The 13,299-nt window shown below is 41.5% G+C and overlaps 1 protein-coding gene across 15 annotated transcripts in view; it reads left to right on the plus strand.

Moving 5' to 3' along the window:
• SYNRG (synergin gamma) overlaps positions 1 to 13,299 on the plus strand; it is an 88,360-nt gene that overhangs the window by 58,050 nt on the left and 17,011 nt on the right. For 12 of the 15 annotated variants that reach the window (XM_032319437.1, XM_032319439.1, XM_032319443.1 and 9 more), the window contains 5 exons: positions 5,947 to 6,540; positions 8,098 to 8,261; positions 9,062 to 9,115; positions 9,623 to 9,719; positions 11,206 to 11,354. In XM_032319437.1, coding sequence (XP_032175328.1) covers positions 5,947 to 6,540; positions 8,098 to 8,261; positions 9,062 to 9,115; positions 9,623 to 9,719; positions 11,206 to 11,354 — 1,058 coding nt within the window. The remainder of the gene's footprint in view (positions 1 to 5,946; positions 6,541 to 8,097; positions 8,262 to 9,061; positions 9,116 to 9,622; positions 9,720 to 11,205; positions 11,355 to 13,299) is intronic. The other 3 variants (XM_032319442.1, XM_032319452.1, XM_032319451.1) reach the window with 1 other exon arrangement.

Raw genomic sequence — 13,299 nt, forward strand, 5'->3', positions numbered from 1 at the left:
AAAACAGAGTAGGTCTTACCGCTTAGTAAACATGACAGAGCCTGTCTCCACTAAGAGTTACGGTGTGAAAAGAGGGAGCGGCTGAGGGAATAGATCAAAGAGTTGAGTGTTGGGGACAGGGGATACATCTGTTAATAACTAGATGTCTGTAAGTTTAACTTAAATCATGGAATAGTATTGAGATGGACTTCTGAGCACAGTGCATGCAAACTGAGCTTAAATTGATAATCTCTGTAATGGAGTGTTCAGTGTTAATATCAAAATGTCTTCAGGACTGAATTCAGTGTGGGTCTGAAATGGCACTCGGGCTCTAATTGTAGAGCATGTTATCTTTCCAGCTTCAGAATGTTTCGTGAAGCCACCCTGAGTCTTTTGGGTTTTTTGTTTGTTTGTTTGTTTTGTTTTGTTTTGTTTTAACTCAGAGTCCATAAAGCAAGTTCTTAAAACAACTTTAGGGGAGATCCTCAAATTAAGCTTTAAGCCACTTTCCTTTTTAAGAAAATAATCCTAGAAAGACATATAAAAATTAGCAATAAGAGAATGCTAAGTTTGGAAAATATTTGTTTCATTTTTGAGTATATAAATAGCAAAAAAACCTTGGGAATATTACTGTTTTTTAGATTACAAACCCAAGACCAATAAAAATCTTGGGAAAAAAGGATTATTTCCATGGTTGACATTTTTTTCCTTATACTTTGAGATTTTAGTTCTTTGTTCTTTAAAAATTTGAGATAGACAGGAAATTAAACCATTAAAGATGAGGATTTTGAATAGGATTCCAGAGAGATCACTCACAGTATCTGAAGTAGGCCATTTGAGAAGGAAAAAAGTTGCATATTGGGGTTTGGAATAATTCAAAGAAAAGCTGAGTCTGCCATTCAAACTACTGTGTTTGGATAAATATATTACGTTTTAATTATGATGTGTTCTGTTTACTCCTATGCCAAGTAAAGTAATACAGTTAGTGCTTGAAGTCATACGTCAGTGCCTGAGAAATTATACAAGTGTATTCATATTCTGCAATTATACAAGTGTATTCATATTCTGCAATCATATTCTGTGATTGCAGAATGAAGTCGCAAATGAACACGAAGGGGACACTGACATATCGGTGAAGCTGGGCTAAATCCTAATATATCAAAATCAAATTATTTTTTTAAAGAGCTTCTTCTAGCTTTGTTTTTCCATCAGTTGAATTCTTTTGATATGTTGTTTTGGAAAGCATTGGCCCAATAGCTTTGAGAGCATTATAAGGTCACGGGCATAGGAGGGTCTTCCAGGTGCTGCCCTCTCCCTTGCATGGCCAAAAGGCCCCACCTACAGCTCATCTGATGGTTTTTTTAATGAGATTTGATTTTTCATGATGACAATGAGCAGTCCCCCTGTATGGTTGACCCTTGAACAACATGGGGGTTAGGGACATTGACCTAGTGCGGTCCAAAAATCCACATACAGCTTTTGACTAATAGCCTACTACTTACTTTGACAATAAGCCTACAGAAGCCTTACTGATAAAATAAAATCCGTTAATTCCTGTTTTGTATGCTAGATATATTATGTATTATAAAGTAAGCTAGCAAAAAGAAAATGTTACCAAGAAAATCACATGGTAGAGAAAATACATTTACAGTACTAAACTCTATTTGTTTTTTTTTAAATCCGTATATAAATGGATCTGTGCAATTCAAACCCATACCATTCAAGAGTCAGCTGTAAAGCCTGACACCATTCCTTGACCTTCCAGCCTCTTCGGGCTTCACATATCTCCAGAATAGCTGATTTTGTTTGTTGAACTTTAAAGTACTGGCACAGAAATCTGGGGGTGCTTACAGATAGCGTAGGTATCATTTACACCAAAGATTTCTTTGTGTCAGGACAAAGAAAGAATGGGAGGTTTCTAGACAGATTAGGGAACACTAGAAGGCAGTTAGACCGCAGCATTTTGCCTGTCAGACTCACAGTGTGGTCACTTTCATTCTCTTTTCTTGAACAACTATCCAAGCATTTGAGACTTCTAGGCCACAGCCCAAGTTCTATAGTTAATAGAGCATGTGAAGGTAGAATAGTGTCAGGGGTGGAAAGAAGTTGAGATGTATCAATACTTCATGGTTTGCTTTGGTAAGTGAAGTTTGGATTAAATCAGTATTGGAAATTAAAAGAGATTTCTTCCTTAGTCCCCTGAACATTTTTATTGCTGTACAAAACCCTGAAGAATGATAGACTTCGCGCATGTATCCTTTTCTTCTTTGTCTAAGCTCCCTTCTCAAAAGCCAGGAACTTAGTCACCTGGGCATATGCTTACTGCTTTAGAAAACTTCCATGGAAATCAGTATGGCCTTCGCGTCATGTAATGGCAGCTCACGTTCTTTGTTCCAAGAAATACCTTGTTTTTGTCTTCATCTGTTCCGGGGGGATTTGAATAGAAGTTATGGAAGAGACTGCTAGGGTTACTTGCCAGCGTAAGCAAGAAATCCATGTTTTGATTTGAGCTCCATGATGGAAAGGAGCTCGCCTAGTTCATTCCCCTGGCCTTTGTAATAGGACATTCCTGGTTGCCAACAAACACCTGTATTACAGCACACAATTTGGCCTATTTCTGTGTGCAATTGCTGTTCAACCTAGCATAGCCGCAGAGCTCTTCAGGAGAACTAGAAATGCAGTAGTGATTCTCTTTTCATTTTATTGCATCCATTCTCTGTTTTCTTTTTCCTGTTTCTCCCGCAATTGTCAGAATTCAGCTATTGAATGGAAAACCCATCTATAGAAACTTCAGTGATTACAAAATGTGGGTTATTCCACATCATTTTTTCCAGACAGGGCTTCCATCACTGATGTTGCAGGTCTCACAGCATCTTTAATATTTTGAAAACCATCATACAGTAATACATGTAATTTAACTGCTTAGAAAAGGTAGAATTGTTAACATGGGAAATGAGAACTTTTCTTGGTTTAACCTACCCTTTGTGAACTGATTTACCACATTTTTCTTAGAAAATGGTTTACTAAATATTCCCCACTCCAGGAAATACTACTCAGTTTTTATATTACTTATAAATGCAAAGATTTAGAAAGACAGTGTTCTCATCTTCCTTACCTAAGTCAGTTAGTGCTTCCTTTTGTGTTCAGATGCATTGCACTTCAGTAATTTTTTTTTATACTCTAGTAGCCAATGAATAAGCAAAAGTAAAATTTTAAAATCAACCTCGAGCTGGATTTTGGCATATCTTGTATATTTACTCATCTTTTTTTTTTTCTTCAAGATTTTATTTATTTATTTGACAGACAGAGATCACAAGTAGGCAGAGAGGCAGGCAGAGAGAGAGGAGGAAGCAGGCTCCCTGCTGAGCAGAGAACCCTGTTGCGGGGCTTGATCCCAGGATCCTGGGATCATGACCCGAGCCGAAGGCAGAGGCTTTAACCCACTGAGCCACCCAGGTGTGCCCTCATCTTTTTTTTTATCATAAATTTTTTTAATCTTTCATTTGGTCATTTCCATGAGTTACTCCAAAAGACAAAATGCTGTGCCTCTCATTTTTAATAAAAGTAAGGTTTATTGAAGATCTGTAGTATTATAAGAATATTTAAAAGCTTTTCAGCTAATTGCTGAAAAGCTAATAAGCTTTTCCCTTATTGCTTATAATGTTTTTTACCTGATTATAATACAATCATTTCTGGTTTGGATCACCTGTTTTTTTCTTACTGCAGAATTGCACAAAAGGGTCTTTTTATTACCATAACAACTGGGTTGTGGTTTTTGAACTAGAGCTTAAGTTTTCATTAAATTTGCCTTTGGTCTTGAGGAAGACTGCTAAAATTGCTACCCTTGTAGTAAATGAGATTCTTGGAGTAGTTCATAATACATTTTCCCCAAAAAAGCTTTCTGGTAGCATCTAACAATAACAAATACCCCGTTGTGAGACTTTTTTTTGCATGTACCCCTTGAAGACAACTGTCCTAAGGCACCTGCCTTAGGGCAGTTCCCCTCTCTGAGTCAGGGCACCTCCTGATCCCTTTCATTCTTTGGGAGGAACAAAGCACTGCAGCCAGACACCAAGAAAGCATTTTGCCTGAAGCCTTGTTTTAATCATTCTAAACTGTACATTTCTCATCTGAATATTTTGCCCCCCTCCTGTTCGACAAGCCAGATTTGAAGAGGACCATTTACACCATAGACGTTTAACATACATGTTTCTGTGGAAGTTATCTACTTTTTGCTGGTTTGCCTTTTGTGTAATCCAGGATTTTCCACTCCTGTTACTAATTTAGTGCCCTTTTGCTAGTAGAGTTAAAGGAGAAGGCGAGACAGGTTTGGAGTATACCCTTCAAAGAGCTGTGAAAATGTCAGGAATCCCTTAACCGAAAGACACAGCAACCTAGTGTGGGTCACCTATCAACTTAGGGAAACCTGGATCCCAGAACTGTGGAGCATTTGCCTTGTCAGCCATGTCTGCCATTGTGAGAGAGAGGAAGCCTTGCACCTGGCTGTCTGGCTGGGCCACCAAGACTAAGATGACATTTGGCCAGACTGAACGGCTGGCATGCTGGGGGGGGTGGGAGGGCGCTCCGCACATCAGTGGTTTTCAGCCTTGGTGGCTTTTGGACTTTGAAAGCAAGCAAGAAACTTCCCCTAGTTAGGACCATTACAATGAGGAGTTGACATTTCATCTGTACTACGAAATAATTCCATTTTAGGCCCTAAAGCAGCAACTAAATGCCCGGTGGAGGCTGGCGGCAACGATGCTGTGCCAATCCGGCCCTTACGGGTTGCTCACCAGGCGCTGAGCCGGGTCCTTTGCATGTGTTTCCTCCAGCGCCACAACACAGCCCTTCCCAGGCCATGGCCTTCTCTGCTTACAGGGAAGCAAACCAAGGTTTTAAGAACTGTCAAATAACTTGCGTTGTGTCACACAAGCAGTAGGTGGCACCATTGAGTTGAACCAAGATCTGTCTAAATCAAAAACCTACATTCTTGGGCGGCCTGGGTGCTTTGGTCGGTTAAGGGTCAGGCAACTGATCTCAGCACAGGTCTTGATCTCCAAGTCGTGAGCTCCAGCCCCACATTGGGCTCCACATTGGGCAATGGAGCCTACTTAAAACCTTACATTCTCTCTCTACGTCTTAAATAATTTTTAAACATACATTAAGAATGCTTATAAAATGAGTCTTCTGCCCCAACATTTCTTTCTTTTCCTTTTTTCTTTGCTCTTCTTTTTTTTAAAAGAGGGGCTGGTACATAGTTGAAGGAGAAACAGAAACCCACCCAGGACCCAGAACTTTGATTCTATTTTTTTAGAGGCTAAAGTAGATTAGATTAATTTTTCCCCCCTCATACTCCATCACAGCAGTGTGGCGTCCATATTGACAATAACAATTAGGTAAGTAACTGCTTCATTAAAATCTTACCTTTGATCTTGCCTGAGACAGAGACTCCTAAGAACTGGTTAAAAGTTAGGTAACATTATTTTTGCCTTACTTTACTTTTGAGAAATTGTCAGTTTTCAAGTAGTTTGTCATGTACATTTCATAACATCCATGTGTTAAAGGAACATTTCCCAACCAAGTCAAGATGAAAGGGCCCAGTTTTAGGCAGGGAGTATTGTAAGTACATTTTAAAGCTTATAAGTGAACAGTTTAAGTGATCCGAACCATGTCATACATTGGTAGATGGTACTCCTCTGTCTTTTCATAGTAATCTTTACATAAAAAAAAAAAAAAAAAATGCTTCTTTGTAACTAAATATAAATGCCAGCTCAAAGCTAATGTGGGTTTTTAAAGATCAGATCTTACAGCCCAATTCCTTTAATTTTAGTACAAGCTCTAAATTTAGTTAACTTCAACATAACATAAAACTAATCAAATATGCTAGACATTTTACTTCTGCAGAGTTTAGGGCATTACCTAAATCATGAGCTTGCCTCTAATTGTGGGGTCTTATTTCCCTTTCAGATATAGAGGACTTAAAATATGCTGCTTTTGGAACCTACAGTAGCAATTTTGCAGTGAGCGCACTTACGAGCTATGACTGGTCAGACAGGGATGATGCGTCTCAGGGCAGAAAACTCTCTCCATTTGTCCTCTCAGCAGGAAGCGGGTCCTCCTCAGCTGCCTCAGTTCTTCAAAAGAAAGAGACATCCTTTGGCAGTTCCGAAAACCTCACCATGACCTCTCTTTCCAAAGTAACAACCTTCGCAAGTGAAGATGCTCTTCCAGAGACTGCTTTCCCAGCTTTTGCCAGTTTTAAAGATGTCATTCCTCAGGCCAGTGACCAAAAGGAATATGAAAGCGGGGACTATAAAGATTTCACAAGACAGGACTTGCCGACAACGGAACGGAGCCAAGAGGCCACCTGCCCAAGCCCAGCTTCCAGCAGCACTTCTTATGACACCCCCAAAGAGTGTTCAGATGACTTTGGAGAGTTTCAAAGTGAAAAGCCCAAAATCAGCAAATTTGACTTTTTGGTGGCCAATTCACAGAGCAAAATGAAATCCAGTGAAGAAATGATCAAAAGTGAGCTGGCGACCTTTGACCTCTCGGTTCAAGGTGAGTAGCTACCAGTGGCCCTGATTGTACTGTGGTGGTTTCTTCCACTAAGGCGATAGATGTTCTTTCATACGAATAAAAAGTTGGTCTCTGGTTTAGGGGGAAGTAGATTTTGCAGCCTCTGAAGTCAGGGTTGATTATAGATAGATATAAAAAAGGTTTGCAACAAGACTGAAGTCAAGCCAGTGTCCCTCAGATAATTGCTTTTGGGGCTAACAACAAACATAGCACAGAGTCTCTTGTTCATTAGCGTGTTGGCTAGAGGGGAGCTGTGTTCAAAGAGCCAGGGAGGGGCACCTGGGTGGCTCAGTTGGTTGGGCCTCTGCCTTCAGTTTGGGTTATGATTCTAGGGTCCTGGGATCGAGCCCCGCATCAGGCTCTCTGCTTGGCAGGGAGTCTGCTTCTCCCTCTCTCTCTGCCTACTTGTGATCTCTGTCTTCCAATAAATAAATAAAAATCTTAAAAAAAAAAAAAAATGAGCGAGGAAAATGGATTTGATCCACTTGTAGGCAAGTTAGCTCTGCTCTTACTTCCTGGCTGTGGACTGTATTTTTTAGTTCAGAGACTGCAACGTGGTAGCCATGGAGCTGCATCTGGTCTGCAGAACTGTTTTGATTGGTCTGCACAGAATGTGCTGTGGTTTTTTTTTTTTAAGATTTTACTTATTTATTTGACAGAGAGATCACAAGTAGGCAGAGAGGCAGGCAGAGAGAAAGAGGGAAGCAGGCTCCCTGTGGAGCAGAGAACCCGATGCGGGCCTTGATCCCAGGACCCTGGGACCATGACCTGAGCTGAAAGCAGAGGCTTTAACCCACTGAGCCACCCAGGCGCCCCAGAATGTTTTTAATGGGTGGAACAGTTGCCAGTAGATAAGAATCATGAGATTTCACAATCTGGATTTCTAGCTTTTCTTGAAAAGTTGTCATATCTGGCACTATTAGGCCTGTATCTCCCCATCTGACAATCCGGTGTGCTGAGTAGCACTTTGCAGTACTCTGACAGATGGGACATGCTGGCCCAGTGTCACAGGCCCACCACCTCTTGTCTCTGGCTGTCCTACTTCAGTCATTTACTTGACCTGCCTGCTCTCCGAAGGCATTTAAGCGTGCCCCTTCTACTTCTACTTAAGCCTATCCTGACTGAAGGTATCATTGATTTCTGTTGGATTGGGAGTAGGGAGGAGCTCGGTGCAAACCCATGACTAATGACTGGAAAAGAACCCAATTCTTATGCACTGATCTTTAAAATGCTATTTATTGCACACTTACCAGATGGCAATGTAGAGTAAACATCACTTTTACATGCACTAGGAAACCAAAAAAAATTCATTTGACTCTCTTTATTGCAATACTTGCTTTCTTGACTGGTCTGGAGCCAAACACACACTGTCTCCAAGATACACCTGGATAGCTTGCCAGAGAAGAATGAACGAGGACTGTGTTTCTGAATGCTTCGTGGCATAAACATCTAAAGAAGAGGGTCTCATAGCAAGGAAAAGCCTTGGCTTGAATTAAGCTGAGTATTGAGAACCTTTGACTGTGCTGTCCACTTCTCCAGGATCACACAAAAGGAGTTTGAGCCTTGGCGATAAAGAAATAAGCCGTTCTTCTCCCTCTCCGGCTCTGGAGCAGCCTTTCAGAGACCGTTCCAACACTCTGAGTGAGAAGCCAGCCCTGCCTGTCATCCGTGACAAGTACAAAGATCTGACAGGAGAGGTGGAGGTGAGTCAGGGAGTTTCCTCCAGGGGGCACATCTAAGACCATCCAGGCACTGAGGGCCTCAAGAAAAAATGCTTGTGGGGAAGTAAGGGCAGAAGGTCACAAGGAACCAGACATAAAATATTTAATTAGAGGGAGAGAATGGCAGCATTAGCCCTGGATAAAAATACTCGCACATGCAACATCTGCTGAAAGTTTTCAGCGACCCTAAAATTGAAATGATTCATGAGACTTCACAAGGAGGGAAGTGTTTGAAGGAAGTTTTCTTTGGGCACTTGGAATTTATCATTTTGGACTTAGCGAATGTCAAAACATCAAAATAGAGGAGAGGGGGAACTTTTCGGATCTTTGTTGGCTGCGTCTTAGTCCCACGCTGTTTTTCTCCTATAGCCAATGCTCTTAACTCTCCGCCCTGCCCCTCCTTGTCATTCATTCCGGTGCCTGTCGGCCTAGCTGTAGGGCTGGGCCTAGCTGTAGGACTGCCGGTGGGTTACTGTTTACTCTTGTATAAAACATCTGTGTGGTTAGCACCTTTGAAGCAGTTTCTGCTATTACTAGAACAAATGAGGCAACATTAATAGAGGGAAGCTGCTACAAAACATACCTCTCAGATTTGCAAGTCCTGGGCTCAGAAGTTACACATATCAATAATTTTGAATAGTCATTAGTGGTTTCAAAAGGTAAACTGTGCTTGAAGTAGAGTGGTTTTAATAAAAAGGAAAGTCTTCCAGTGCTTTTTAAATGGACAGAAATCACAGAGGATTCCAGGCTTCCCAGTTTAACCAGTTCTTAAAATTTCACAGGAGAATGAGAGATACGCGTATGAATGGCAGAGATGCCTGGGGAGTGCCCTAGATGTGAGTATGTCATTTTTATGGTGCTCACATGCATGTAAGTGCTGTCTTGTGCCATTTTGCCTTCTTTCTGTGGTTCATTTGAAAGGACAGGAAAACCTGAGGAGAGCCCTCCCTCAATGGCCTTATGCAAAGGGCAGCTCTATGGAAAGTCACACATCATAAGGGAGGCTTCTTTCACGTTTACGATAGCAAACACTGGTTCATTTTTCACTTGTGCCCTCACCTGTCACTGTGTTTAAAAAAATAGCAAAATGGTATCATTAATGCTGCCTAAATTAAAATAGCATTTAAACTTAAGAACCTCTCTCTTTTCCAAAGAAACGGAGAATTGTTTCTTTAAGGTTAAAATTAAGTTCTCAGATTTGGGTCTGTGGAGTCATATACATCTATCAGCCCATCATGCTTTTTCAGCCCTCTGGCTTCTCTGTTGGGTTTTCTACTAATAGGAAATTGATTTGTGGTGACTATTCTCCATTATATGAGGTGGTATGATTTTGTTTCTTGTAGGTCATTAAGAAGGCAAATGATACTTTAAATGGAATCAGTAGTAGTTGTGTGTGCACAGAAGTAATCCAGTCAGCTCAAGGCATGGAGTATTTATTAGGTATGTTCTTTTGTGTTTTACTTATTCAGAATCTTGAAGTTCACAATATTTTCAGTTTTCCCTTATGTTAAGTATTTTAATGTAGATCTTTCAAGCTACATATGACTTTCTAGGTAAGATGCTTGAGTCACAGAAACAACTGTTCAACTTAAGGTACCTATGGTGAAGTTTCTCAGTCCTTACATACATCCCAGTGTAAACCTGGGTCTGTGTTACTGGTTTATCAAAGAATCTGACCCAGATGAGGCATTAGCATGAAACCCTTGCGGGGGCGCCTGGGTGGCTGCATCGGTAAAGCATCCAACTCTTGATCGCAGTGAAGTTCTTGGGCCCCCAATTAATGCCTTACCTTGACCATGCTCTGTCGGTTCTTCCTCTCTGCCCCTTATTGACATCACAGATTCCTTACCTTCCTGCCTGTCTTCAGCTATTAAATGTCTCAGTCCAGCTTGGGACCCCAGCCTCTGTCTAGTTCAGTATTGCTCTCCTCCTGAAGTTTACACTTGGCCCGTGACCAGAGCCACTGGTCTTGGACCCTAGTTGTTTTCAGATCTCTGCTCAGGTGTCACCTTCTGAGTAAGGTCTTCCCTGGCCTCCCTTTCTCAGAACTGTGCCCCCACCCCACCCTGGCACCTTCCTGCCCTTCTTCTGGGGAAGGAAGAGGAAAAGCAGAGCGTTGTACCTCAGCTGATGATGCCCTAATCTGAGGACCACCTGGAATTCCTCCAGTCCTCTCTTCTAGAGGCTCAGAGGAAAGTTGGGGATGTGTCTGGTGGCTGTCCTTAGAAAGTGAAGAAGCTTGGCACCTTTCTTCCTGGCTGGAAGAATTCAGCCACAATTCAGAGACCACAGGAGACGCGCATGTGCTGTTCTGCTAAGTGGATATAAAAGAAGAATGAAGCCAGAGTTTGTAAATCATTGGGCATTCAGAGAAGTGAGATATTTCTTAATTACTTTGTGATGATATTGACAATCAGATTCTTTTAGGCTTCTGATGTTCCCATTTTAAATGGGAAACATTGAATGTTCAATCCCAGTTTAATGGAATTTCCCAAACTTAAACAGATGAACTTATAAAGAAGCCAGGAAAAATGTGCTAATACTTGCATAGTGTCTCTTTTTCTACAGGCATTGCTCTAAGCCTTTTACAGTATTAACCCATTCAGTCCTCCTTGGGGAAGTGGGTTTATCCCCATTTTACAGATGAAGAAAGTGAGGTCCAGAGAGGTTATGTGACTTGCCCAGAGTGACACAGCTAGGAAGTGGCAGAGCTGGGATTTGAACCCAGGTATTGTAGCTGTGATTCGTGCTCTTACCAGGAAGTTACACTGCAACACTGTGTAGACTGGTCCCAAGGAGTAGTCCGTTCACTTCTGTGCAGATACAGTCCGCGTTTCCCACAAAGACACCAGCAGGTGGTAGTGCGACCCTGTGCTACCCATCGTCTCTGCACTTCCTGCCCTCACCCCGCCCTCTCACCCTCCAGGTGTCGTTGAGGTGTACAGAGTGACCAAGCGCGTGGAGCTGGGCATAAAGGCCACCGCAGTGTGCAGTGAGAAACTCCAGCAGCTGCTGAAGGACATCGATAAAGTATGGAATAACCTCATTGGCTTCATGTCCCTGGCCACGCTCACGGTAAGGCCGCTCGGTGCTTAGCACTTGCTTTCCTTGCCAGAAACCTCAGCAGTAAAGTGACGTGTACGCCCCTGTGGCAGCACCTTCTGCAGGGTGAAGGTGAGGTGCCTCCTGGATTGTGGGACATTCGAGGAAGGAGATCAGTGTACAGTTAGCCGAAGGCCCCAGCTCGGCTCCTCGACAGCCCCTGGACTGGCGTTGCCCACATAAATCCAGAGCATAGGAAAACATCTGCTCTGGCAACATCCTGGGGCTGCTTCCTTTTTTTCAAATTTTATTTATTTAATAAATAACCTCTCCACCCAACATGGGGCTCAGACTTACACCCCCGAGATCAAGAGTTGCATGCTCTCCTGCTGGAGCCAGCCGGGAGCCCTGCCAGCATCCCTCCATCCGCACCTGTCACATACACAGACCCTCATTTTGCAGAGTGTTGCTGTGTATTCCTCTGCTTGCTCCTCTAGTTCCCTATGGCCCCATGTGTGTCCTTTTAAAACGCTGGGCAACACATCTTGCTGCCGTCCTGTGGTTCATTTAGTCTTTTTACTTTCGTAGGCCCTTGGATTATTTCCACTTCTTCCTGTTATGAATGGTTCCATTCTGAATATCATTAAACAAATGATTACTCACCCTTCCAGGGATATAGTTCCCCCAAGTGAACTTACAAGGTCGGAATGTGTGTTTGCACACACGCTTGTGTTCATATATATATTATTGTGTGGCTTTCTAGAGAGTTTGGGCTAGTGGGCAGTGCTTCCAACAACATAGAAGTATACTTTTCTTTATACTATGTTCCAGCTTTGTTTTTCTGCTATTTCATTTAGCAAGTGCATAGTGAGTCCCTAAAGGTGTTCTGTTTTGTTTTTAAAGACTTTATTTTTAAGTAATCTCTACACCCATTGTGGGGCTTGAACTCAAAACCTGAGATCAAGAGTCACCCTCTACTGACTGAGCCAGCCAGGCACCCCGCCCCTGTAGGTGTTTTTATATTTCGTTCATTTTGTAGAGGCTGTGCAGTATTCCTAATGATAATTTACTCTTATTTTCTTTATGTGTAAATTGATCATCTGTCTGTTTTGACTATTTGACCATCTATTCGGTGAAATATATTATTGACCTTACATATTTCATATTTGTAATAGATTTATATATACACACAGATGTAGACTGGCAAGTTTATACTGTTATTTTCGTCATCTATTTTCCCTTCGTTTTCCATTTCATTGGGCAAAACTATTTTATTTTTATATATTCATGCCTATTCAGTTTGTCTCTGATAATATCCTTTATTTCACAATAGTCAGAAATTTATCTTCCTTCCACAGCTGGAATAAATATGCTATTCCATTTTCTTCTTTTCTTTCTCTCCTCCTCACATGTAAGTGTGTGACCCATCTGAGTGGGCCCGCCGTCATGGGGTAGGAAGCGGTCCTTCCTGCGCTGTGCTGATAGGCAGGTGGATACCAGCTCTCCCAACAACATGCCTTCAACAGCAGATCTTCTCACCATTGTTATTTTGCTTCTGATTTGTAATATTAAGTTCTTAAAGAGTTTAAATCATTTCCAAAATCTCTATTTTGTTCCCTTGGGCTATTTTTCAATTTATAACCTAAAATCATACAGTTTAGGTAATTATTTTTTAAAAAACACAGTTCTGGCCAGTATAATAAGAAATAAAGTATAAATATTTGAAAGGAAGAGAAAATTATGTTTATTTGGTGATATGAAATACTTATAGAAACCTGAATTCAAGAGGTTAAATCTATTGAGTTTGGCAAAAAAAAAAAATCTTAGCATTCTTACATATATTTTTTTAATATATTAAATCACTCCAGTTCTTATCACTTCTGACCACATAGAGTTGCTGGTTCATTTTGTTATCCCCAATCAATCTGTTCTGCACACCCTCGAAGCCCGTTCTTTCTGAAATTCAAGTCTGGTTATG

Source organism: Mustela erminea, chromosome 18 (assembly GCF_009829155.1).
Source record: "Mustela erminea isolate mMusErm1 chromosome 18, mMusErm1.Pri, whole genome shotgun sequence".
NCBI lineage: Eukaryota > Metazoa > Chordata > Mammalia > Carnivora > Mustelidae > Mustela > Mustela erminea.